We start from the raw sequence: 26,678 nt of genomic DNA on the forward strand, positions 1-26,678 counted from the left end.
ACGCAACAGGCGCTTAGCTCTTACGTAAGCAACATGGCGCCTGTCAACGTCAGAAAAGTAGCTAATGTCGCGTTTTCTGGGCGAAATCAGCGAAAATGCGTCAAACTCCGGCGATATTTTCCAGCTGAAAAACGCGACAAAGTGAATGAGTTTCAAGGAGAAATGTTTTCTGAAGAAATGTAACGCTACTCGGGGGAGTTTGGTGCCAAAGAAGAAAACTTTAGCTAGATAACCTGAAGGCTAATTTGTTTTGAACGTTGCTGCTGCAAGAACTGGACAAAGTAAACTCTCACAACAACAAACACATGTTCCTGTGTGGGGGAAGGAGGAAGTGCTGTGTTTTTAAGCTTTACATGGGACTTTGGGAGTCTTCATCTTCATCATCACCAGCAGCATCGCTGTCATCGCCACTGACATCAGATCAGAGACGCAGTTCCAAGAGGTTAGTGTCATGCAGTAAGTACTGAGTTATATTATTTTATTGCACCTCTCAATGTCAACTTTTAAAAGTTTACTTTCAGCAAAGAAATAAGGTTAGAGACAAAATAATGATAATATATTCATATATCACTATAAAAAGAGTTTGCAAAGTGCTTCACTAGTTAATGTATGTATCTGTGTGTGTGTGTGTGTGTGTGTGTGTTCTGTAATTCAGTAAGCGTGTTATATAATTACTGAATCTGAATTTGTTGCAATATCGTTTCATGTCCAGTAGATGGCGGTATTTCTTTACTAATACCACTCATGGCCTGCACTTTACTGAATCACAATCATAGTTTATTCTTTTAAAATCAAAACCATAGTGCAACAATTGGTTTGAGTTTGAGGTGCCTCTTGGCTCCAGGTGACGCTGCACCACCTCCTCCTGCATCTTTCTTTGTATTTTGCAGCATATCCACGGACGTGACAAGTGGAACAGCTTAGTTTAGTGTTGTCTGCAGGCAGTTGCTCTTTGCTCTTTTTAAGTGGTGCCCGGTTTAAGTGGTGATCATGCACAGGTGAATACATGCACCATTTTGCATATGTCGGGATTAAATTGATTTGTTCTTGTGGCCAAATTAAAATTTAGGACAGTAAAAGAAAAAACAGCCAAAACTTGAACTTCACTTATATGTAGGAAGTCAAGCTTTGGAAAATGGAATTGTTTGGCTCCTTTCAAATAGGACACTCAGTTTAGTTATTGGTTTTAGAAATGTGTGTCTGTTGTTTTTTTCCTATTGACACGGGAAAATGTATGTTTTCAAGAAGTGAATGTACAAGTTGATAACAAAATACCTTGATAAGATGGAGTTAAGATGCCACAAACAGGAAGTAATCTATCGACTAAAGAGTGTGCACTATCTGATTGAAGACAGAAAGCAAGTCTTTAAGAGGAAACTGTTAGCCTGTCATGCAGACTCACAATTGCACCCACAGGTAACTATAGGCTGCACGTTTTGGATGATGCAAGAAGCACCCATGAGAAACCAGTGCACAAACAGGAACAAGAAACTCCACAAAACCTGTCTGAACCAATTTGCCCATCATATTATTTGTCTTGCATCCCTCAGAAAAAAATAGACGAGTACATTTCCCCCGTGGCACAGGTGGCTTTTGTATTCCACAATATTGAATGTATTACATATGGTATTCATCACCATATTCAGTTGCACAATTGGCTGATGTTTCCATCTTTTTTGTGACAAATTGTGCAGCTTCAATGTGTGAAACGTGGCAGACAGACACTGCTGAAAATACTAAATGAATTCATCAGCATTACCCTTAATAAAGAAAATGAAACACCTCCCCTTCCCCTGCTTTTAAGAGGCATCCATCACACCATCAAAAGGCTGAGAGGTGAAGAGACACTGATTGAATGTTAAAGAGATGGAGAGCAGGTTGGGGGGGAGCTTGTTTTGGTTATATTCTGCTGAAGAAGTGGGGGGGGGGGGGGGGGGGGTTGTTTGTAGAGAAAAAGTGAGGGAGGAAGAGAGGGAAGGGGAGGAGGAGAGAGAGATTGCATCGCAGTACACCCGTGCGTAAATGTGACCATCCTCGCCGTGGGTCCACTCCATCCCTCCGTCCCCGCGTCCTCGCCCCTGCAGCCTCCAGCGGCTCCTCTCTCCTCCTCTTCGCCGGGATCACCTGCTCGGTGGTCACTTTTTTTGGACCGTGGAGTCCCGGGTGTCTCGGCTCGGCGCCCTCCTCCAGGGGTTAGGGGGAGCGCCGGGGACCACGTCCCGCTTTCTGCCGGGCTTTGTGACAGCCCCCGCCGAGAGCAATGGCACGGAGCGCCGGGAGAGACGCGGCTCGACCCGCTCCCGGATGCCCGTGATGCGGGGTCTCATCGCGCCTCAGAACACCTTCTTGGACACCATCGCGACACGTTTCGATGGGACCCGTGAGTGCATTTCTTATCTGCGAGTTTACCCTAATCCCTGAATGTTTTGGGGCACATGAATGGATGCGTTGATTAGTTTAAACTCTGAAAGTCCTAATCCAATGACCTACAAAGAGCTTAATAAGGATTGAGGGCACATGAGAGACGGACCTGCCACTGGCGCACTGATACTTTGACTTCTGAATGAATGGTGATGAATGAAAGCAGGCTCCCTAACGTAAGGAATCATGAAGCACCTTAAGTCTAGTGGCCACTACAGAGCCTGATGTGATGCATGGGCTCCTACTGTCACTGCATGCACAAAAATACAGATGGTGTAAAGTCAATCAAGTTATTTCGATTCATACAACATTATAGATTTATTACAGTAAAGCAATAGATTTAATATAACAGACGTCTCATTTAGGACCAAATACAGATTTTTAAGAAATTGGAGGCAAAGATGTGTTTTCCTGTCTGTGTCTATTGAGATAATATTCTCAGCTGCTATAATGTACAGTGTGAATTAATGCAGCGTAATAATTACCATTCAAATCAGGCTTTGAGCTGCAGCTTTGCAACCGAGATCTGTCCATCAATTTTAAAACGTTGCGCTCCGATTGGATGTGGATTCAGTTTGCAGCAGATTCAATTAGAGATATACTTCACACACCAGTCACGGGTGTGGATTAACCTGTCAGGTGAACCCGAGGCGAAAAATTAAGAGCTGCTGAGCCCCTGTTAACCCCAACTTCTCCCCACTCTTCCTTGATTTGCTGTGGTAACGTGATTATATGCATGAATTTGGGAATCTGCCAAATATGAGCATAAAAGCCAACTTTGATTTTGACTCTCAAAGACCAGGCCTCAAATTTTCAATTAAAACCAGTTAAAACACTAAAGCTGGAGCTTTAAGGGACCTGGTGTTTTCTAGGAGCCTCCTTTGCACAATAAACAAATCAGATTTAAAAACCAGCTCTGTATGACTAAAACATTTCAAACCATTACATCAGCAACCGCATGTAACACAAAGCGATTCATAAAGTGAAGGTGGAACCTGAACTCTGATCAGATATTGATCTAAACCTATGCACGGTTCTCTGAAGATGAAGAAGTCACATTGTTTAACAGACTCTTACTCTAACGTATGGATATCATTCACCTGTTTTGGCCCAGAAGTCATTGCAGAACCCTTCAAATCATTCTGCGCATTTGGAAAATCACTGTCGATCAATGTGCAAACTGCAGTTGTTAAAGCTTAGCACGGTTACATAACACAGTTCTGAAGGCACACACTCGCAGGCAGGACCGGGCAGCAGATGTGTGGATGAAGGGCAAGTGGAATCTGTCTATTTCCTGAAACACAGCAGTAAATAAATAAATGTGTGCAGGTCGTAGTTGGATTCCTGCTGCAGTGTGTTCAGAGGAATGATCAGTCATGTGATAATATTGTGCCATCTGTAGGTATGTGACATTTTGTTTTTCCCCTGAAGACAAAGCTATATGAGTTAGCACTGATTCAATTAGGATTCTTTTTTTCTCTATATGTGTCAACAGCAATCAGTTCTCCTCTAATGGAAGTGGTTCTGATCACTTCCTGCAGTTGCCCGGCAGCCCCAGTGTTCAGGCCGGCAGATTGAGATCCTTAAGGGCTTTCTAGGCTGAGCAGAGACTTTACTCACTTCATCCTGATATGAGGAGTTCTCCACCTGCTACATGAACTAAACATAAACCCAGACTTACCTAAGATCTATATTATTGATTTATCTGCATGTACAAAAGTGTCCACTCCTGGGTTGTTCCTACAAACTGTGTCAGAGAGGCCTTGCAAGAGACCAACATCCTCAGATGATGCTTGATTTCCACTTTGTGCAAGCTCAGCTCCGGCTCTGATTATACAGGGATCAGAAGGCTCTCCCTGGGGAATGGCTCCCTCACCATATACTCCTCCCATGACACCCCCTCCCATATAATAACCCAAGTAGCGTTGGTCCAGAGAGCATGCACTGCACGGTCCTCTTTGAGTTTTCTCCAGATGGCTCAGATGAATAAAACCCTGAGTATTGGAGAGCTCTTTTTTTTACAAATGTGAATCACAGTGTCCTTTTGCCAGCTTACAGGCACATAAAACCTTTTCACATAGCTGGAACGGCTCAGGAAAAAGAAACTAAAGGTCAGTCAATTAAGGTAAAAACAACAGCATCTGTGCTTCCAGGGTCTTAAGCTCAGTTCATGCTGGCTGTTCCTGTCCTTGCGCTCAGCGGCGTGCACCAGAAATGATGTTGGAGGGAGATAGGAAAGACTGTTGGTGAAGATGAGGAATTCAAAAGGAAACTATGAAAAATCCTCTTTTAACTGAACCTTATGCATTAATCCCCAACAGGTCTGAATCCGTCTTCCTCTCTAGTGGTATGACAGCATGGAAGAACCACTTTGACAACAAAGTCTGTCGTCATGGTCTCCTCAACCTCCCCTCTCTTCATCCTGATACCTGTCCACTGATTCATGAGTTCCCTGGGCTGATCAAACCAGCTTCATTTAGTTCTCAGCCTGCGTCACAGCAGGAACTGATGACCCTCCTCTGAGCAGCCCCAGAAAAGAGGCTTTGAACCTGAGCCACCCAGAGTTAAAGGTTTCCAGACTTTGCCAACACATCAGCCTCGGTCAGGGAGTCCCCTATTCCCCGCACACTAAACGTTTAGCTGTTCGAAGTCTTTCCAGGAGCTTCCAACACCATCATCGCTGAGTTTCTCTTAAGTATTACTCATAATCTCAAACTTTTTCTGGATATAAAAAGACAAAGGGTGCGCGTGTGGTGAGCAGCAGTTCCTCACACTTGGACAACCTTGTGTGAGGAAATGTAGTCTGGACCGATGCTCACGTTGAGCACTTCATTCATGATTACACTCTTGTTCCTAACCTCTGGCAGGCCCATGGTTAAAAACACAGTCGGGGCATTTTAATGAGGTGCTTCTCGGACCAAACAACGGTATGACTCTACGCAGCTGTCTATGGGGCGCTGGCAGGGAAGCATTGAGAAGCAGGAGTTGAACACAGCGTTAGTTAGTGTTGGTTCAGAGAAGATGACGGGAGTTTTGGAGGCCTTCAATAAAACACACCACACAAATAACATGGGCAGAGAAAGAATATGTGAGGCCACGATACAGCACATCACCACGCTCATGACTTGAAGCAATGTCAGGAAAAACACTGCGGGGCATGTTCATTGTGAGTGATAGTGGGTTCTCAAAGCCAGCTGAGCAGAACAGGATTTTCAGGTCAGAAGCTGGGATCTTCCATCTTTTCCATACATCATTAATGCGGCACGTTAACCACGGAGACTCCAGGGAATTTCTCTCTTTCTCTTTTTCTCTACTTACATTTCAGTAGAGAGCTTCAGCCCCTTGTAACCCAGAGATATCTCAATCTCTCCCCCTCTTGTGGGAAGCTGCTCTGTATGTGCTTGGTTTCTATAATGCTCTGATAAAGGTTTCTTACCTTTTTACTTCCTGTTTTGTGCCATAATTCTGGGTAATAATCCTTAAATCCATGCAGTTCCTGTATTAGACTGTATATAAAGAGTCTAATACAGTTCATAAACCTGCCTGCTCCATGCTCACTACTGCACAGACTCTGGCTTCAAATGCTAAGATATTCTATATGGGGTATTTTAGCTTCATTTCTGGATAGTGGGAGGAAGTGGAGACACGTCGTCCATCTTTATATACAGTCAGAGCCTTCTAATCATTTATCAAAATCACATATTGGTGATGTTTAGCAGCTGAAACTAAGAATTATTTATCATTTATTAACTGATTGATTGTTCAGGATGTCATCTCATTACCAGAGAAAATTGATAAATTGGATTTTCTGTGGATGGATCCTGAGTTAGTTTTTTTTCTGGTAGCAGAAGAGCAACAGAGCAGCTGCACCTCATGTAAGAAAGTCATCAATATTTTATCAGCACCAACTTCAGCAATAAAATTATGTTAAGATGAAATTCACATATTTATGAATACATTATTCCGCCTTTATGACCGGCTCAAGGGCAGATGCTCCAAACTTTTAGTTAGATGCAATAATCATGCAGGAGGTGCGTTTTCAACTCTTTTCTGAACATGATGAATCCATCAGAACTGAATTATGATTATAATTATTTTACCAGGTATAACAATCCAATCCAACATTCAGTTTCACATTATTTTGTAAAGTCTGTCAATCTTCATTCCTTCATAAACTGCGTTATTCCAATTTTTCATTCCACCGTCCATTTTGTGCCATTACACAGGAGTAAGGAGTTACTCAGACGCAGAATTGATTTGTGGTCATTCACGCTGTGAGTGATCTCCGAGTCTGGTGATTCGAGAGTCTGATAGTACGTAAATATTAATATCTATTGTATCTTATACTCACATATACTCATATATACTTATACATAAATACATATACTGGTATTGTATGTGCATCAGGTATGGTAAAATATAGGGTTCAAGCCCCCATCATGTCTTAGGGGGAGAATGTTCATGTGAGTAAGGGTCTGATCACGATGCACACTCACAAAATGCTTAAGATGTGACTCTTTGCTGCTCCATCCCAAATATTTTCATGCAGTTAAATGTGCAACACTGCTTAATAATCATGTGGTTTTGTGCTTCCGACATTTACATTATTATTATTAATGCATTTGCTCACCATGTTTCCCCGATCAGTAAAACTATTTGAGTTTAAGTGGACACATATGTGATGCACCTGCATGAATACACATTCCTGCACAGTTCAATGAGGATGAAAATGCATTCATCGCATTTGTTTGAGCCTCAAGGTTACACACGATATATTTTAATGAGAAAGGCTGAATAGAAATGTAATTGTTTTTGTTTACGATGGTTCCATTAAGTTGCACCACCACAGTATCTGACTTAGTGAAACAAACAAGCCTCTCTGGTTTTCCCAGTTATGTGTGGAAGGAGCTAACTGAGATGCACAGAGCCCCGACCGCCTCGATCTTATCCAAGAGCTCGGCAGAGGCCTGAAACCTTGTGGAGAGCCATGTCCATGCTTGCAGTGACATCTTCAACAGTAACATACGAGAGGACATTCATACTGTTTACGAAAATCCACCTCTTCCTTCCCTTTTTTTAAGTCTTCTGAGATTTGGCTCAGTGAAACCACTATTTCATCATTCAGCAGCAAGAAAACTTACTTATAGCTTTTTTGGTTTTCTCAGTTATTATTTGATCCATAGCTTGTTTTCTGCTGCCTCAGATGAAACATGTGAATTTCACTGAGCCTCCTGCACCAAATGACAGTTTTATTTTCTTTGGAATGAGCTTTTACTCTGGACATGCTTTATTAATACACATATTATTCAATTTCATTGTCCCCAGTTCATCTTCATGCAATCGCACTCTCTCTGTGTCTTTACTTATTCATCCGTCTCTCACTCTGTCCATCCTTCTCTTTCAATATTTGCGTGCCGGCTCTCTCGTCTTATATTGCTCTCATTCTTCAAATTGAGTGCTCCGGTCTTGCGGAGTCATTTAAGTTTGGACTTTAATGATCTCAGCAGAATGAACGTCTCGACTGTGTGAGTCTCCTTTCATACCTAACTCACTTTCATCATTAATTATTCAAGATTGTGCCCATAACTGACGCCGTCAAACCATTTGTTAGCTGCTGGAGAAGCAGCCTTGCAACCGACGAACATGCTTGTTTTTGTGTTTTATATTTCAGTTTGAAATATTATTGGTTAATATCTCACCCACTTTTTTTGTATTTCTTATATATTGTATACACAGCACCAGCTTCGACTTCATTAAACAGGCCTGTGGTGTCATAGAGACGACTTGTGCTTTCGGGCCTCTGACTATAATAAAAAGTGAACAAAACAAATTCCAGCGGTATGAATTTATATCATCAATTCCTGTCTCATAAGTGAATGCAAATCATACGATAGCAGATCACTCTTCGTCTGTAGAGACAGTCTGAGATCATCACTAAGTGATTTGAAAGATTCCTGACTTTGTTGCCCCCTATTAGAATAAGATAAGAAGGCTGAAAACAACAGAGGAGAGTGCCATTTCTCATACAAAGCAAAACACTCTGCAATCCACATGGTGTTTTTAAATTGGATTTCTTGAGCACTTAAAGCATCGCTGTCCACAGAAAGCAAAAAAAGTCCTTGAGGAGTGAATCAAAATGTGATTTTTTTACAGTGTGTGGGGCTGCACCACTTAGTATGGCTGTCATGTGTGAGACCGGCTGGCCGACTAATGCACTGGTCATAAATACATCACATTCCATCATTGTGTGGCTTCATGCCTGAACACAAAGAAGACGCAGCATTGTGTTGCTTTGAGGGGCAGATACATGTGTATATCAGGTATACAGCTTATGAGCGGTTAAAAATAATGAAAATCCTAAATTCCCACAGTGATATAATCAGTAGCTTAGTGGTTGTATTTTTTTCTATGCTGCACTGACATTTTTTTTTTAACTAATGCAAATTGCCCTAGGCTGTGAAAATACAGAAATTACTTTTATAATTAAAATCTGGGACGTTGGCCCTCTGTAGTAAGGTTTACTTGTGCAGCTCAATTTCATACAATGTGTGATAAAGCAGCTTCTTGAAACATTGTAAAGAACATAGAGGCAGAGAGAGAGAGAGAGAGAGAGGCAGGGGAGACGCAGCGGACAAATGGGCGGTAGACAGAGTTAAAGGCGATGATGTAAAGTTCATTGAAAAGCAGCAGGTATGTAAAAACTCCCCCGTGGTGCGCTCCTTAAAGTGAGCAGACAGTTAGAGTGAATGGCGTGCATGAACTTTTAATCTAATTGTCTTTGATTTAACATGACACCTTTGTGAAATTGTAGATTCTGACCCTGCAGTTGAGGAAAGTGTGAAGGGACAAGTGCAACAAAACCGTCTGCAGACCTTGAAGGCACAGCGCACAACAGTGAGGCTTCCTGTCAGCAGAGTTTTGATTGTGAATGATTAGAAATTAACCCACGCCTCAAGTTTTGTTCAGCACAATCTTTTCATTGAAATCAGAAGCAAACCATATTTGGAAGGTACTTGAATCACAAGATATCCACCATAATGGGACGATAATTTACAAATTCAACATCATGCTGTACTGAAAAGACTTGAAACTAGAGATCGAGAGCAGATGTCAGTAAACATTTCCTGAGGAAAATGTTTACTGACATTAAAAATCAAGTGAGAAAAGGTGGGTCATTGGCTGTGTCTTAATTCAGGGGCCGCCGCCTAAGGAAGCTGCATTTGAAGACCGATTGCATCACAGCTGCAAACTAGAAGAGAGAATAAAGGTTCAGGCACTTCCACATTGAATCCACTCTCCAGACCTGGAGTCTGTTTCCATCTTTGTAAACAGTCTATGATATTAATATGTATCGATTTAGCCAATAACAGAACATGTTATCATATTTTCCATAAAAATGATAATCAAAGAAAAGGATTGGAAATACTAGAGTACAATCGTACAAAAAAGTACAAAACAGGCATCACTTAAAATGGATATTTCTTGCAGATGAGATTAAACAGTTTTTTCATGTATCTGTAGAAACCTTAATGGTTCTCCTGAGCTCCTGCTTTGATGCCTGTGGTCGTCTAACTGTTCCCCAGCTTCATTAACAACGCTTCTGTGTCTCTGATTCCCTCTTCTGTGTCTTCTGCTCTACTACTTTCCCATCTTTCCTCCCCTCAGACAGTAACTTCGTGCTGGGAAACGCCCAGGTCCAGTCCCTCTATCCCATCGTCTACTGCTCCGACGGTTTCTGTGAACTGACTGGCTTCGCCCGCGGCGAGCTGATGCAGAAGAGCTGCATGTGTCACTTCCTGTATGGCAGCGAGACCAGCGACTGCCTCACCCCGCAGATGCAGAAAGCTCTGGACGAGCGGCGAGAGTTCAAGACCGAGATTGTTCTATACAAGAAGAGCGGTGAGGCTGATGTGCTGGAGGATATTGTCAATTTAAATCACGTTCAATACTGCTGGTGGAGTCAGACAAAAAAAAAGACATTATCTCCCTTGTGGAATTCAAGGTTATTTCTCTTTAGGCTGGAATATTCTCATCTCTCTTCTCTGAGCAGGCTCCAAGTTCTGGTGTCTGCTGGACATCGTGCCCATAAAGAACGAGAAGAGCGAGGTGGTTCTGTTCCTGGTCTCACACAAAGACATCACCGAAAACAAGGACCAGGACCAGGACCATGGCATCGAGTCTGACACTGGTGAGAGAAAGTATGAAAGAGGACAAAAACGAGAATTCCACAATAGCTCACATGAAAAAGATCCAATAGAGGGAAATAGAGCAGAATATACACAGTGTAATAGATTAGCATTAGCGTAGGTGTGAGCTCTCCAAGCGCCCTGCTTGCTTTCCATAAAATGTGCAGTTCTTGTTTGACTGTAACTTAACTTTCTTATGCAAAACTTTGTTGTGAAAATATTTGAGGTTAACATGGGCCTAGTGGACACATAAATTATGAATGAGTACATCATCAGATGCTTGTTTTTCAAATCAAGGTGATATTAGGGTCTCATGAACACGTCTTCTACTGATTTGACGTTTTCAAAGCTCATAGTACTTTCACTGTGTTAACATGATCCACAGGAGCAGTAAATATACACTACGGCTTCAACAACCTAATGCTTTCATTACATACAGGCCGTGTAATGTGTTGTTTGGCCCAATCAATTTGGATTAGGTTCGGATTTTTGCAGCTGTAAGCATCAGCAACAACATAAAGTGAGACACGAATGTGAAAATTAAACCGTAGGACAAACCTGATTGTAGAACACATGGTAGCATTAGACTCCAGAGCCTCATTTAAACCCAGAAGAAGTGTTTTTGTTCAGTGCGATTGTTACTTACTTTCTGCACAGTTCATTCAAGTATCAACACTGGAAGTTAACTTGGAGCCATCACACCTGTGGTCAAAGCAGTCGTCCTCATACGGTCTCTAATTTTGTTCTTGTCTGTAGTTTCGAGATTTATTCCATGTGTCTACTCCACGTATCTCTGATTCTTGTGTGTTGTCGTTTTCAGATGTGGAGACGGGCCTCGAGATCCGCCAGGTCAGCCGCCCTCCAGGCTTCAGCATGGAGCGCCGCCGCAGTCGCGCTGTCCTCTACCAGCTGTCCGGACACCTACAGAAACAGGACAAGACCAAGAGCAAGCTCAAGATCAACAATGTGAGACGCGACGGTATATTCTGTCCTAATGAGGTGTTGACCTCCTGATGCAGATATTTTTGGATTTAAGGTTTGATCCTAAATCTTTGCTCTGAGTTTCGACTTGTACCGAGAAGAAAAATGACTCAGCAACTATGAGTACACTGCAGAGTACACACATTCATGTTTATTCACGATAAACCTTTTGTCAGATTACTTGTAAGCCTCGTAAAATAGCAAACATATTTGTGTAGGTAGTGTCGCAGGATTTTAATAAACCTCCCAGCCTCCAGTCAATTTAATCTTTCACTGTATTAACTTCTGAAGGGCTGCGATGTACAGTGTCAGCAGATTACTCATACAAACTTGTATTTGCAGAAAAAGGGGTAATTAGTTTGTTGAGCGTTCTCCAAGGGCTTTGTTTCTACTGGATTTATATTCTTACTTAACTCAGCAAGGTGAAAACATGTAAATTCAAGCCAGTGAGAGGAGAAAAAAAATCCCCATGCAGCACAATGACTCTGGATCTTGGAGTAAGAAAAGTGGTATAAAATGTGAATTTATTGAGAGAAGGCTGATTAGGTATCATAGTCAAAAGATTGAAAACTCAATTTGTAACAATGCTTCGTGTTTGCAATGTGTACTTCAATGTTTACTACTGTGTCTACATAAAGGTTTTATATATTTATTTTTTATGGTATAGATTGTGACTTTATTATTATATATTTTAGTATTTTAGAGCGAAGCTGCTAATCTCTATTTTCCTTTGATGCAACAAGTTCTAACAGAAACCAATGAATAATTCTGCACATGTAGAACTGATGATAAAATATTTATACTGACAAGTTGAGGTCCTTCCAAATTAAGGGCTCCCAGTGGTTATTGCGTGAATGCTAATATGGTTAATGTGAGTTCCATATTAATGTTCGTGTGTGTGTGTGTGTGTGTGTGTGTGTGTGTGTGTGTTTGTGTTTGTGTTTGTGTTTCCGTACACCCAGAGTGTTCTCGGAGCCAACGCAAACCCGGTTCCTGAGTACAAGGTGGCAGACATCCAGAAGTCCCGTCTCATCCTGCTCCACTACGGAGCGTTCAAGGCCGGCTGGGATTGGCTGATCCTGCTGGCCACTTTCTATGTGGCCGTCACCGTTCCCTACAACGTGTGCTTCACCGCTGTGGAGGCACGGGAGGACGGCGGCTCGGCGGCGCGAAACCCTCCAAGTGTGAGCGATATCTTGGTGGAGATCCTCTTTATCATCGGTGAGGCTGCTTTCACATTCTTGCCTTTATTTTCTAACTTTAATATCATTGATCCTCAACCATTAAAGCCAATTCCTCATCAGGAGGCCGCTCCTTCGATCACTCCTCGTCTCTAAATTGATCCCTTCATCTGCGCCGTCGTCCACAGTGTCCAACTCCCCTTAACCTCCCTCCCAAACAAGCTCCACTTATATTTCTATGTCAACCTGCTGTCTGCCCTCCGGCAAACAACTCCACTAATCCCACTCAAAGACAGCTTGTTAAAGGGGATATTCTTTTTCACACTTCTCTACTTTTACTCCAGTAAACCCCTTTGACGTTTTCCCACAGCCCGGTGGTCTTGCTGAAGTTCATAGAACCTAATTATGAATCAAGTTTTGTGTCTGTGTGTCAGATATTGTGCTGAATTTCCGAACCACCTACGTGAGCACGTCCGGCCAGGTCGTGTACGATTCCCGCTCCATCTGCATTCACTACGTCACCTCCTGGCTGTTTGTGGATCTGATCGCTGCCTTGCCCTTCGACCTGCTCTACGCCTTCAACATCAGTGTGGTGAGCCTCACACACACACAAACACAACTCTCTTGTGTGTCCTTAAGTGGCATTTCGACATTAATGTGTGATGCAGAGGTAGAAGCTCAATGGGCCTTGCCAGTGGTAATAAACTTTCTTTTATCAATAACACTCTCCTGCGTCTCTCGCCAGTGATTTAATTCGACCATGAAGCAGCCTTCAAATAGACACGTACACTGAACACACATAACTATTTATTATTCCACAAAGATACAGCAAAACGAACTGAGAGCAAATGGAAGCCCATTTTGACCAATGATGAAAAAACTACATAATAAATGTTTTTTTCTCAATAATTTGACTGTGGACGACTGTCATTGCTGTTGGATAAGATAAGATATGAAGAAACATAGGCTCGGAGAGTTTCATGTGTCATTACTTTGAGTAAATCATCATAATGCTGGGCTCCCACTGCAGCAAGTTCGGGCTGATGTAAACCTGATCAGGCCCCACGAGAATTCCAAGTTGAACTAAAGATAGAAACGAGCTCGTCTGTCACTGGTGCCACATATTTAACTGACAATTTAAATCTCTTCCACCTGAAGATTAGTTGTGTTGACTGACTAATCTGTAATATCCTGTAGTGTGTGACGTGCCATTATTTCTAATGTGCCATTATTTCTAATCTTGTAATGTTTAGAGATAAGAACGTACAGGATCTAATTGACAGAACTGGGCTTCCAAACAAACAAGCAAAAATAAAGAAAATCACCACTAGAATGTTTCCAGCCTCCTGCGCTCATTACTTGCTGCCGTAGCTTGAAGGGAGTCTAAGCTACAACAAGAAACTCATTATTAGTCAACTGGTAATTAAGCTGATAAACGAGTGTGCTGACGCAGATTACAGGTGGAGGCTAGAATGGCCAGATGATGTGGGGTGTAGAGCCTTATCACTGTGAGCACTGTGCTGCAGAGGGGAGCAGTCTGGAAGAGTGCAAGACAATTGAATTGTTAAAACACGGATGTTTGCTAACGTTCAAAAAACTACAGCTCCCGTGATGTTTAACATTATTGTACTTCCTCATAAGTGCTTGGATCAATCCTCCCATGATTCCTCATAATGTCATCTTTCATACGTTTTTAATCCAGTCCCCCCCTAACCACTATTATCGCTTCTAAAAACGTTACCAGCCTTATCGGCACGTATGAGAGGAATATTTGGCATATTGCTGAGTTGTGGTCCAACAGTATTAACAGGAACCACTGTGTCTGTCAGCACCTCTGAAAGTAACACTGGAGAAAAGCTATTTTTCAGCATGTGTTATGTGCTGAAATTATTCCCTGAATGGATGCATACCCACATATCCAGAGAATTAGACCCTGTCTGAGTGTGATGTAATTCATCATCAGCCGTGTCAGAAGCACAGCTCTCTTCCATTAACAGGCCACTTAAGGGACGGTTAGAAGAGCAGAGAATTGCATCCTCAGTTAATACAGAATTAATGGGAGGAAATCAATGAGCGGAAGATTTAGGACAAAGTCATTTTTCAAGTTCTGGATGATAATGGCAGCGATTGTCTCTGATTATCTTCTCTAAGTTCATCTGGATTTAAATGTGATGTTATGGATTTTAGTCATCCCATTTGAGCTGAGACTGTGGAGCAGGTTCTTCTCTATCACAGCTTCCAATCAGGACTAATTAAAATTCTCAGGGTAATCAAGTAATGTCTAATTACACCCCTTCCCTGGCTTTGTAGAGAAACCGTTTAAGATTAAATTAGAGATTGATTCCTTATTCATTTCACAGGAACTCATCCCATCTAAATTCTAAAAATATCTGTTCACCTCCATAACTCCTCTCCCAGAACTTTGGCGTTCACCTGCTGAAGACGGTGCGACTCCTGCGTCTCTTGCGCCTCCTGCAGAAGCTGGACCGCTACTCCCAGTACAGCGCCGTGGTCCTGACGCTGCTCATGTCCACGTTCGCCCTGCTCGCTCATTGGATGGCCTGCGTCTGGTACTTCATCGGACGCAGCGAGATTGAAAGCAACAGCCCCACCTCCTGGGATATAGGTTTGTGTGTCTGTGTGTGTCGTGTTATCAGCAATTTTATCTTTCGAGGGGACAATCAAATGGTTGCTTTTGCTATGTGCATGATGCCTCATCTAAAAAGTGTCCCTGTAGTATCAAACACGCTTCCTGAGGGTTTTAAAAGAACAGCTTCTGTCAGGGTAAATTCATATAATTGAAGCTGCACGTGATTACCGCTACGACTCAATTACTCACCCAAAATGTTTTCCTAACCACTCTGTCCACACTTGTCTGAGAGGGTGCAGCAGCTAACTTCCAGCTGCTGCATCCCTGTTTGGAACAGTTGCACCGATTATAATTTCCGCCCCTGTAGTTGTTGTACACAGATTGACAATGCAATTACACCGCCAGAGGTATTTTGGTTTGGCTGAGCGGATCACAACATGAGCATTTCCACCTGTACTGACTTGTGGTCAAGCATGGTCTGATTGCAAAAATGCAGTTTGATTTCACATGTTAACGGGGTAAAGAATTTTAGAGTTGCATCACAATGGTAGAATGGAAAAGCCGACAGTGTTTGGGCCTGAAAATGGAGACAAAAGAAAAAATTATCTTTGTCATTTTCCATTAGAATCGATCCAGAGCTCTTATACACTCAGCGTGTGATATTTGTGTGTCATGTTACAGAGAAAACACTTCTAATTATGGTGATCCGTTCTCCCCCTCCTACTGTGCCCACCGGTGCCAAACAACAACAATACTGTGAGGTGCATGTGGCATATATCCTGTTCAAGTGATTTTAATCTATTAGACTAGAGACGAGGAGTGAAGAGAGTGGTGGCGTCAGAAAATGTATACATTTTATTTAACATTTATCTCTCTGGACTAAAATGAACAGGTGTACAGATTTCTTGAAACACTGCCAGTAACAAAGATAAAATAATCCACCAAAAATATTTTTTTCATACCAATTCTCTCATGTGCAAAAGAGGCAGATGAAATGAGACAGTGTAAAATACTCATAAATAAATAAATAAATAAATACTAATCTATGTCCATTGCAAAGAGCCTGGTCGGAATAATGAAATGAAGAAAAGAAAAGCCCTGCAAGCTGTTGAAAATATAAGAAGGAGGACAAATTCAAAAGCTAAACAAACGACTTGCCCCGCGCATAAATGTAAATGTAGCTGACATTATCTGAAATGTGAGCATGCAGTGTATCTGGCCTCCACTCCCAAATACACAAACACCAACACAGAAGTAATTACTCTGTCCCTCCAGCCTTGTTACCGCAGCTAATGAAGCCTGCTAGTAAAGGTCATCTTACAAGCATGGATGCATTCTCATTAAACTGACAAACTATTTTGGACTGTCCCCTGATCTTCCCCCCACCAGGCTGGCTCCATGAACTTGCCAAACGCTTGGGAACGCCATACTTTCTGGCACCGCTGACCTCCCTGTTGGGGGTCTCCGATTCGCTGCAGGGCACCGTGATGGCGGGTCTGACGAACTACAGCCAGTGGAATGGCTCCGGGTTGGAGCAGCTCAGCGGGGTGGGTTTGCTGGGTTCGGGCCAGTGGAACGATAGCAGGGCCAGGGCAAGGACGCCAAACGGCTCGGGGACGACACTCAGCGGCGGCCCGTCCGTCAGGAGCTCCTATGTGACATCACTGTACTTTGCTTTGAGCAGTCTGACCAGCGTGGGCTTTGGCAACGTTTCAGCCAACACAGACTCTGAGAAGATCTTCTCCATTTGCACCATGCTGATCGGAGGTAACACTCCACATTGTTATTAGGATCTTTCACACACATTGAACAACTTGGTAGCTGTGGGTCATTAAAGAATACAAGGATTTTGAGGGTCATGAATTTTTAATCAAAGGCGAATCTGAGCACAGGGGCAGAGCATCTTGTTTTAGCATCTTTGATTTCTTTCAAAACAAACAACAGCTCATTGCAAAACCAAGTTACTGAAAATCCCCCTTGAAATGTAGATACATGTTCCAATTCCCCCAGAAACTTTGTTCGTCTCCTCTGCAGCACTAATGCACGCCGTGGTGTTTGGTAACGTGACCGCCATCATTCAGAGGATGTACTCGCGCCGCTCCCTCTACCAGACCCGCACCAAAGACCTGAAGGACTTCATCCGTGTGCACAGGCTGCCCAAGGCTCTTGAGCAACGCATGATGGAGTGTTTCCAGACAACCTGGTCTGTCAACAATGGTATTGACGTCAGTGAGGTAGGATAATTCATATTATCTGACTCCAAATGGCAAACAAGCTTCTTTCTGAGAATGCTGGACTTTCTGAAAAGGTTGTGTGACCTAGGGATTGGATTGATCTTGTCACTTACAATGGGATCAAATGGTTTTAAAACTGAAAGTGCCAGTCGGCTGATTTGCCCTCCAGGCAAACTAAAGAAACGGCCCAAAGTCACAGAGAGCATTTAGGTTTTTGTTTTGGTTTCCATCATGCTGGGGCAGCAATCTTAATTTCATGGAGAAATGGCTTCATTGACACAAAAATCACTCTCAGTGAGTTTGCCTGCAACAGATAATATTTTTTAAAGTGATAACATGCTGTTGGACAGGCACTAATGGTTTTTGGGTAAATGTGTTTATCCCTTGCATGACTCGTTCAGCGGATAATGTCCCAGAGAGCTGTTTAATTGCTCTTATGTGTGAGATGCGAGTAAGTTTGACTCAAGATAGACTTTAAACGCTGAGAGGACCTGTTTGTTATGTGGGAAGGTGAAAGGTTTTATTTCGTCCTGTTGCCTTCACCTTCCCACACACTCACAGTCAAACAACGATACAGAAGGAAAAGAAAAACTAAAAGAGATAGAGACTCATAATTTGCATTCATAGTCAAACAAACGCACATTTCCTCTCCACAGCTGCTGAAGGACTTCCCGGATGAGCTGCGGGCCGACATCGCCATGCACCTGAACAAGGAGCTACTGCAGCTGCCGCTCTTCGAGTCGGCCAGCAGGGGGTGCCTGCGCTCCCTCTCCCTCATCATCAAGACCTCCTTCTGCGCCCCAGGGGAGTTCCTCATCCGCCAGGGAGACGCCCTCCAGGCCATCTACTTCGTGTGCTCGGGCTCCATGGAGGTGCTGAAAGATAACACCGTGCTGGCCATTCTAGGTAAAATACAAACTGACAATTTACAGCTTAGAAATTGGAAAATTTCAAACTGTGCCTCATTAGCTGCATCAATATTAATGAAATGTAAAAACTGTGTTTACTTCTCTTTTTCATTGAAATTCTGTTCATATACAGTTAATAGATGTTTAGTACTTTGTGATTTAAAACAAATATATATTAACCATCAGTAATATTCTGTAAAGATGCACATATTAAATAGTAAAATCCTGATAAAATCTAATATAATACATGTCGAACACAAAATGACACACCATTGAAGTTCAGCACCATGGAAAGCACCATTTCCTGTAATTGGTTAATAAGGGATTCTCCATCAATCCCTTGTCCACACCCTTTTATTTCTGCTTGTCCAGAACCAGGTTGAAGAAGTGGGTAAGTACATAAATGGGCTTCGCTTCGATTTGGTGGGTGGGTGGGTTTGAGTCAAGCTTCCAGTTGGGCCAACAAGGAGCTTTAGGGGCTCCTCTGTCTTGGACTCCAAACCCTCCTGGAGCAGAAGACGGGCAGCTGTCGCCATTTTGATGTCATGGATGTTTTTGAAGCCTGTCCAACCACAGCTGCAGCTGCCTTTCTTAGTATTCTCACTTCTTTCCTCAGCAGAAACTGGGAAATACACAATACAGAAATAGTCAGAGACTGGAACGGTTGAGGGATTTGATGGCCCCTTCAAAAGCTGCACAACATTGCAGAAAACTACAGAAACAACCTGCTACCTTGCAATTTATGCTGTTTACACCATCAGATGTAATATAGGAACAACTGTGGCCAACTGCCCGTAAAAAAACACAAGAGGAACAACTGAGAAGCATCAGAATCATTGGAACAGATTGATACAAGAATACAAGACTTGTTTGTGGATAGCCACAAAGTGCTTTATTAAGGAATATAGAAATAGAAATAATATATAGAAATTTTAGATCAGCTTTAAAATTACAAACCAATTTGCGCATTGGAGAGAACCGATCTTACGATACCTCTTCTCAGTCTGGTCGTGGCTTTATGAGCACAAGATGAGAAAGGGCTTTTACCACTAACAAGTTATCAGACTGGCAGAGTTTATAGCCAGCCAGCTTTTATGAAGACGAACATAATGAAGAAGAGCAGCCCTGCGCTGATAAATTCTGCAATCATTCCCATATTACACTGTTCCTGTGGGCAAACGCTCCACACGCCGTCGGGTGAAAGATTGAGTCTGACCCGGGATTGATGGAACAGTTTAGGGAGAAGCGAGAAGCTCTAGAGAAATCCATAAACGATAGTAATGCACCATTTAATGAATTACTTTATGTATTTATTCTGCTACTTGGCAGCAGAGGAACAAAATGGGAACAGCTCTGATATATTATCACCTAATAAAGGTGTTATAGTGACAGTACTACCCAGCAGTTACACATTTACTCATCCAGCATATAAAAGAAAACATAATCATACATTTGGAGTTCTGGCCTTCTCATGCATGTTAATCCTGTCGTCAGTCCTACTTTTACTCCTGAAGGAAAATCAGGCTCTTTAGCTGCTAAGACAAACTGACAAGCTGAACTGCTGTAGACAAATTCACAATCAAAAACCTCAGCATTAGTTATCTAATAATAATCCAGTTATCTACAAATACCAGAAAGCAATTAAAATATAGAGACACTGCTCCACTCAGCCAAAACTCTGCAACCCAAAAATTCACATAATACAAACTAAACAAAGTACAACACGTCTCCAGTAGCCAGCTGATTAAACAGTTAAACCAGAGGCCTGTCATTCCTCCAGAATAAGATTCTCTCCAGAGCCGAGTCTGACAACACTTCCATTCTACACAACACAGATGAAACAGAATGGAGAAACACAAACACTGGAATCAGTTCAGGCCCATATATTGCAGAGGGAGCAAATTGGCAATGGAGTTTTTCATATTAATGATGTAACTGGTGTAAATAATGAAGTGGCTGCTGCCCACAGAGGAAAGAGGGAGAACTGATTAGCATAGCAAGGTGCTGTACCTGCACGTGCATGTGGGTATTGAAAAATGCACGAAACACGCACGCAATCACCTACAAACAATGCACAAACACACACACACACACTGGTGCACTGCAATTATTTTGGCTTTGCCACTTTGGATCTGCAGCTGTGGAGACGGCAGTGAGGTGGAGAGGCAGCAGTAATAAAAAGAGAAATAAAAGAATACAACAGACCTTCCAGTCTAATATACAGTCATCCACCTGTACCACACAGTGTGCAAATGAAATAAATCCTTCTCAAAGATGGTTTCCATCATTTTAGGTGGTTCTCATCACACTTATGTGATTGTTCAATTGTTCATTTTTCTGGTAAGTTTAGTTTTAATTAGTTGTGTGACCATTGACAGCTGAGACTCATGATTGGTCGCTTGATCCTGGCTTTTCACAGTCAGCCCATCCAATCAAATCACTGGAAGAATATAAAAAATAGATTGCTGACATATTCTCAATGACTTTTATGGTGGAAAACACCAAACTACTTGAAAATAACAAATGCCTGTTCCATTGAAATCAATGATTTTTGCCGTGTCTCCGTTTTCCAGGCCGGGGTGACCTGATTGGCTCTGACTGTTTGACGCAGGAGGAAGTGATTAAGACCAACGCCTGTGTGAAGGCGTTGACCTACTGTGACCTGCAGTACATCAGCCTCAAAGGCCTCCGTGAAGTGCTCTGTCTGTATCCCGACTACGCCCAAAAGTTCATCACCGAGATTCAACACGATTTGACGTACAACCTCCGGGAAGGACACAACACGGAGGTACAATGTATTTCATCAAACATGTCCCTAACATTTTTTAATAATCTTTAATAGGATATAAGTTAGGGTCAAATCAACACAAATAAAGGTGCCAGCTAAGTTTTGCAATGTCCATCCATCCATCGCTGCTTTGAAACCTTGAGTTTTGCATTTTGTCTGGCGCCATCCTTTTGAAACCAGAGATAACTTTATTTGAAGGAGCAGGTTTGGAGCCTGACTGAGGGCTCGTTTAAGTTTACTGTTGATGCTTTGTCAGTCTGCCTGTGGATCTCTCACTCCATCTTTCTCTCACTCAAAACCCTGAGATACTTTTTTCTTTCACTTGGGGCAACAATGGCGAATCTTTAAAATCACTGCCTGGAAATGCAGCACAGTTTTGTCCAGTGTCCTTAAAGACAATTCTGGCTAAAACCCATAATTAAACTCCTTCTGTTTTCCACAATCGTCTCAGCTGAGCGCCGACCTCCTCCGGCCAGCAAATTACACAGCGTTGGCGTGATGGCTTTGCACTTGCAAAAAAAGATTAGCCATCTGGACGAGGAATGAGGAGGAAGCTGCTAGAGATGCAGCCAACAGATAGAACTTAAGCTAAACATGGACGATACTGGTGCCAGGGATTTACAGATGGAACTCAGCTGCGGCGTACACATGAATAACTAGTGTACACTGGAAATAACCAAGTCACATTTTCAGTGTGAGTAAGCTGTTAATTAGAGCAGAGATCCAAGAGAAACGTCAGGGGACCAGACACTGTATGATCGTAATTCAACAACTTGTGTTTTGGCTTTAGAATACAGGACCAGAATATTAACACCTGGCCATGTTATTATAAGATTAACATCATATACTTAAATACTATGGATACCATTAAATACGTGCAGCTTGCACTACATTGGGCTCCGGTCGGGGTAGGACACAAAAAACAGAACGAGGGCTCGTTAGTTTTCATTCTGGCTTGTCTGTTATTTAAAATTACAAAAAATAAAATGATGAATGGCCTGCATGTGAATCATTCAAATGAAACCAAGGTTTTTCCAGCATTTTCATACACTGTATAAATAAAATGAAATACACTTGTTCGCTTTCTTGCCAGCAGTCAGAGGAGAAGATCGATGTTTGTTGAATATGGAACTAGCCTATTCTTATTTACTGATCAGAAGGAAACAGGGAGTTAATCAATCCACCTATGAGCATCTCAAAAACTTTATAATTGATGTGCTTTATCCCTTTGTTTAGACTGAAGTGTAAAAAGGACATGTTTTGATTTCTTGGACGGTCGCAGTTGCAAACAAAATATCTTTAACGAAAATTGGAATCCTTGTGCAGCACCTTTCAATTCAAAGTGCTTTACACAAGGCAAAGAAATGCACCAAAACTAAATTAAAAACACAATGAGGAGGAAAAGAAAAGGACAACATTGACAAGACAGTATAATTACAGCATAACAGTTCAGAATCTAATGAAAGAAACAACGTTAATTAGAGAAAATGAATCAATCAAAGGCACATAAAGGAGAAAATGTATTCGATCTCTTTGCAGCTTTGTAATGTGCTGATTGTTTCCTTAAAACCACATGTTTACATTTTATATCAGAAACGACCACAAAAAAGTAAAACTGAATAACTGATTCTCATCTGTCTCCATCACAAGGATTTTTGTAGCTGACACCAGCCTGAAAACACACACACATATACACACACACACATATGTAAACACGTGCAGCAGGAGCAGTAGTGCATCCTCCACAGAGTGTGGCATGGGGCTAAAAATAGAGCTGTCAGATGGGTGGAGGAGGGGCGGGGTCATCCCTGCCTGGGCTAAATTTAGAGGAACAACCAGATGGAGACGAGACGCGAAAAACATCAGTATGAAAAAGGACGAGGAGGAAGAGTCACGCTGATGTTTGCATTCATGTGCTGACACACACAGAGACATCACACCTACATATCATAACACAGCATATTTGTCTTTGCTGAATGATGAAGAGGGAAAATCAGACCACACACACACACACACACACACACACACACACACACACACACACACACACACATACACACACACACACACACACACACACACACGACCCATGTAAATGTGCAACATCTCTCACATGCTGCACTCACTTTCTTTGCACCCACAAAGACACACATTGGTTGATGCCCTTATTGTGACATGCTGCAGTGCATATCAAGGGTGGCACGTGCTGCTCTCTCTCTCTCTCACACACACACACACACACACACACACACACACACACACTGAAATTCCAAACAGCCCCTTCCTCGCTCCGATCCCTCCAGGCAAACCTCTGCTAAAATTAAACCTCTGTGATCTAAAAATACCAGCCGGACACGTGAGCCAAAGACTGGATGGGGAAGACAACACATCGAGGGGGGGAGAAGGGGAAGAGTGGTGGTGACAGCGGAGGAGGAGGAGAAGAAGAAGAAGGGGAAGAGACGGGGATGAAATGAAAGGAGGAGATGGGATTTGTTTGCCAGTGTTTTAATCAACTTTCAATTTCAGTCCTGAGAAGATGAAGGGAAATATTAGTCTATTAGTTTTCCCCAAACACCAGCCATCAGCCACCAGTGAGAAGATGCTGACTGCAGGAACTTTATTTTATTAATATCTGTTTGAACTTTTCAGGACTAATGAGCATCTTTAAAGGTCGTCCATTCTTTAAATTTATTCTGAGATTAAAATAAAGCCTCAGAGGAGCCGTGTGTCTCTGCGAGTGAATGGTTTCGACACTCGCTTGGTTTTGAATGAGAACGCTCTTTGTGCAGCGCTGCCGATAAACTGAATGGATGTCGGTGCCATTGCATCCTTTGTGAATTGCAACCACTCGTCTGCGGCTCTGCAGCTCCACCACCTGGTCAAAGAGCTCCACCTCAAAACTGTGCTATTTCTGAGGTCTCATTAATTCACAAACTGTGTCCCAGTTCCATGCCACCTACTTAATTCAGGTTGGGAGTCTGTTGTGTGTTTACCCTTGAAAAGTGACAATAATATACTCAAAGTTTCACTGTGTGTACAAGATTCACAGATTCTTGAGAATGCAGCTACAAAAGAAGTATATTGATATCTATATATTTGGATTTTCACCCAAACTTTTCATGATAAAATGAAAGTACAGCATTTCTCTGATCACCATGATGACTGTGAACGACCGTCTTCACCAGTGGTTCCCAAACTAGACACTTTCTCTCTAATGTTGATTTTTCATTCTTCAGACAGACTGCGAGAGCAACGGAGGATTCCTGAAGAAGCTTCCCTCCATCAAGGAGGACGAGGAGGGGTCCGGGTCCGAGGGGGAGCACTCTCCCCTCGCCAAGATGTCCGCCCTCGGAAGCCTGGGCCGGGGGCTGCGCTCCCCACTGCGCTCCCCTCTGCGCTCCCCTCTGCTGCCACCGAGACCCTTCAGGCCGGCGAGTGATCGTGCTCGGCCCGCCAGCCTGCAGATCCCCGTGGTGAGCTTCAGATGCCTGCAGCCGGACCTCAGCCCTCGGTAGGGAAACACTCGTTGAGTGTTCATTTATTAGGGATTTCACTTGTGACTTGTAAAATTACACAAATTGTCTGCAGGCTAATTTGTTTGAGGGAGCATGAATTGAGTCACTATGTCATTAGTGTTCTAATTTTATTTACATCAACTCTGCAGACACATTTGCAAAGAAAGTATTTACTGCTTTTACGTGCTAAGTTTCAGAAAAGCAAACAGATCTGAAAATATATTGATTAAATTCCTATTTGTTAAACATCATATATATACACACAAAAATAAAATTAAAATAAGATAAAATAATAAATGGGCCTCTATACAGGAGGTGTTCTACAGTCAGTCATTTTTAATGTTGTCATCGTGTCATCAAAGTTTTTGATTTCTTTATTACAATCCCTCGGCCTTGTGTGAAACTCAGCGTCTCCCTGCTCCTGCGTGTCCTCAGGTTTGTGGACGGGTTCGAGACAGACAACCACAGCGCTGCAGCTCCGAAGTTTGATTTTACTCCCAGTGCATCTCCGAGTTTCTTACCCAGCCCTGACTCAGCCACCTCAGGTGAACACACACAAATGACTGGACCACGTTCATTTCTTATTTTAAAGGACATTATCTGCCTCGTCTGAGATTCATGATTCATTGACGTGTAATTGAATAAATGAATGAATAAACTAGTCTGTTCTTAATTATCAGCTGTTGATGCACTTGTTCACTCAGCATGTGTGTGTCCACAGGGGCCCTGGATGATGGGGACACCATGCAGACTATTGCTAAGCTAAAACATGAGGTAAGACTGATAAAAAAACAAAGAGACAAACAATAAAAAAAACGAAATCCAAAATTGTAATTTCTAGTTTGACTCCTTTGTTTCCCAGTAACCCTGAAGATGAACTTGAGTCATTTTCTACTAACACACGACTCTTCTGATTCTCCAGATGAGCGTCCTTTCCCGTCAGGTGACAGCTGTGAGTCAGGAGCTGCAGGAAATGACGCGTCTCCTCAAGCCTCTCTTCCACAACCCCGCCGTGCTGCTGATACCCAACACTGTGACTCCGCCTCCCAGCATGTCTTCGCACAGCTGCTCCCCGGCCCCGCCCCTTCTCATCCGAAACACACCTGTGGAAGGTTCAGGCGAACGGAACCGTCCGGCCGCCCCGGTACCCGAGCCGCCCTCTCCTCAGCTCAGCATGAAGGCCTCACGAGGAGAGTTCCATCCCCTTCAGTGTTCCCCTCCCCAACATCCTCCTCCACTTCCTCATCACACCAACACGCCTCGCCACCTCTCCCATCGCTCCGCTCCCCCATCACTCAACAGCTCTCCCCATGAGCACACAGCTGTGCCACATCTTCACTCATCCTCCTCCATCCCCTCTCTTTTCTCATCAAGCCAGCCGTCATCCATCAACCCCCTCTTGGTTCACTCATCCGGACGTGGTAGCGAGCCACAGTCACATCTCCTGTCGCAGTCTGAGTCCCAGCTCCAGTTCCATCCTCAGTCCCAATTCATATCCCAGTCTTCCCTCTCCCAGCCTCACCTCCAGCCCCTTCTCCAGCCCTCACACCCCCGAGATCCAATCCCGAACCTGCACGAGATGGAGTGGGGGGAGAGCACGGCCCAGCTCAGCTTCGTCGACGAAGGACAGCCGTCAGCGTGAGCTGAGAAGAACGAGGCACTGACACTTGCACGGGACTGGACGGGGACCAGCATGCACCACACGACTTACTGCATGACAAACACTTGCCTAAAGTTTGGCATGTGAGTAGGATGTAAATACATTGATTTTAAAGGATTCTAAACTATGATCATGTGCACCAGGTGTAAGCAGATCCGATAATAAAAGAGTTGGTTTTACAGTTTCTCTTTTATTAGTTTGATACTTCGCCGTA

The 26,678-nt window shown here is 42.9% G+C and overlaps 1 protein-coding gene across 4 annotated transcripts; it reads left to right on the plus strand.

Annotated features, from left to right (window-relative positions):
* Positions 1-26,648, plus strand: LOC109646519 (voltage-gated delayed rectifier potassium channel KCNH8-like). 4 transcript variants are annotated; one of them, XM_069521192.1, is made up of 15 exons: positions 1-456; positions 10,087-10,320; positions 10,472-10,609; positions 11,428-11,573; positions 12,551-12,809; positions 13,204-13,361; positions 15,188-15,395; positions 16,749-17,126; positions 17,394-17,593; positions 18,250-18,499; positions 21,075-21,289; positions 24,526-24,800; positions 25,240-25,349; positions 25,526-25,578; positions 25,727-26,648. In XM_069521192.1, the coding sequence occupies exons 1-15, from the start codon at positions 306-308 to the stop codon at positions 26,444-26,446; spliced, it is 3,495 nt and encodes a 1,164-aa protein (XP_069377293.1). In that variant the 5' UTR covers positions 1-305; the 3' UTR covers positions 26,447-26,648. The 4 variants fall into 4 exon arrangements, with proteins under 4 accessions (XP_069377293.1, XP_069377295.1, XP_069377294.1 ...); XM_069521194.1 differs by having other exon boundaries at positions 2-442; XM_069521193.1 differs by lacking the exon at positions 1-456 and adding an exon at positions 1,957-2,380.
* The last annotated feature ends 30 nt before the right edge of the window (positions 26,649-26,678 follow it).

Source organism: Paralichthys olivaceus, chromosome 24 (genome assembly GCF_024713975.1).
Source record: "Paralichthys olivaceus isolate ysfri-2021 chromosome 24, ASM2471397v2, whole genome shotgun sequence".
NCBI lineage: Eukaryota > Metazoa > Chordata > Actinopteri > Pleuronectiformes > Paralichthyidae > Paralichthys > Paralichthys olivaceus.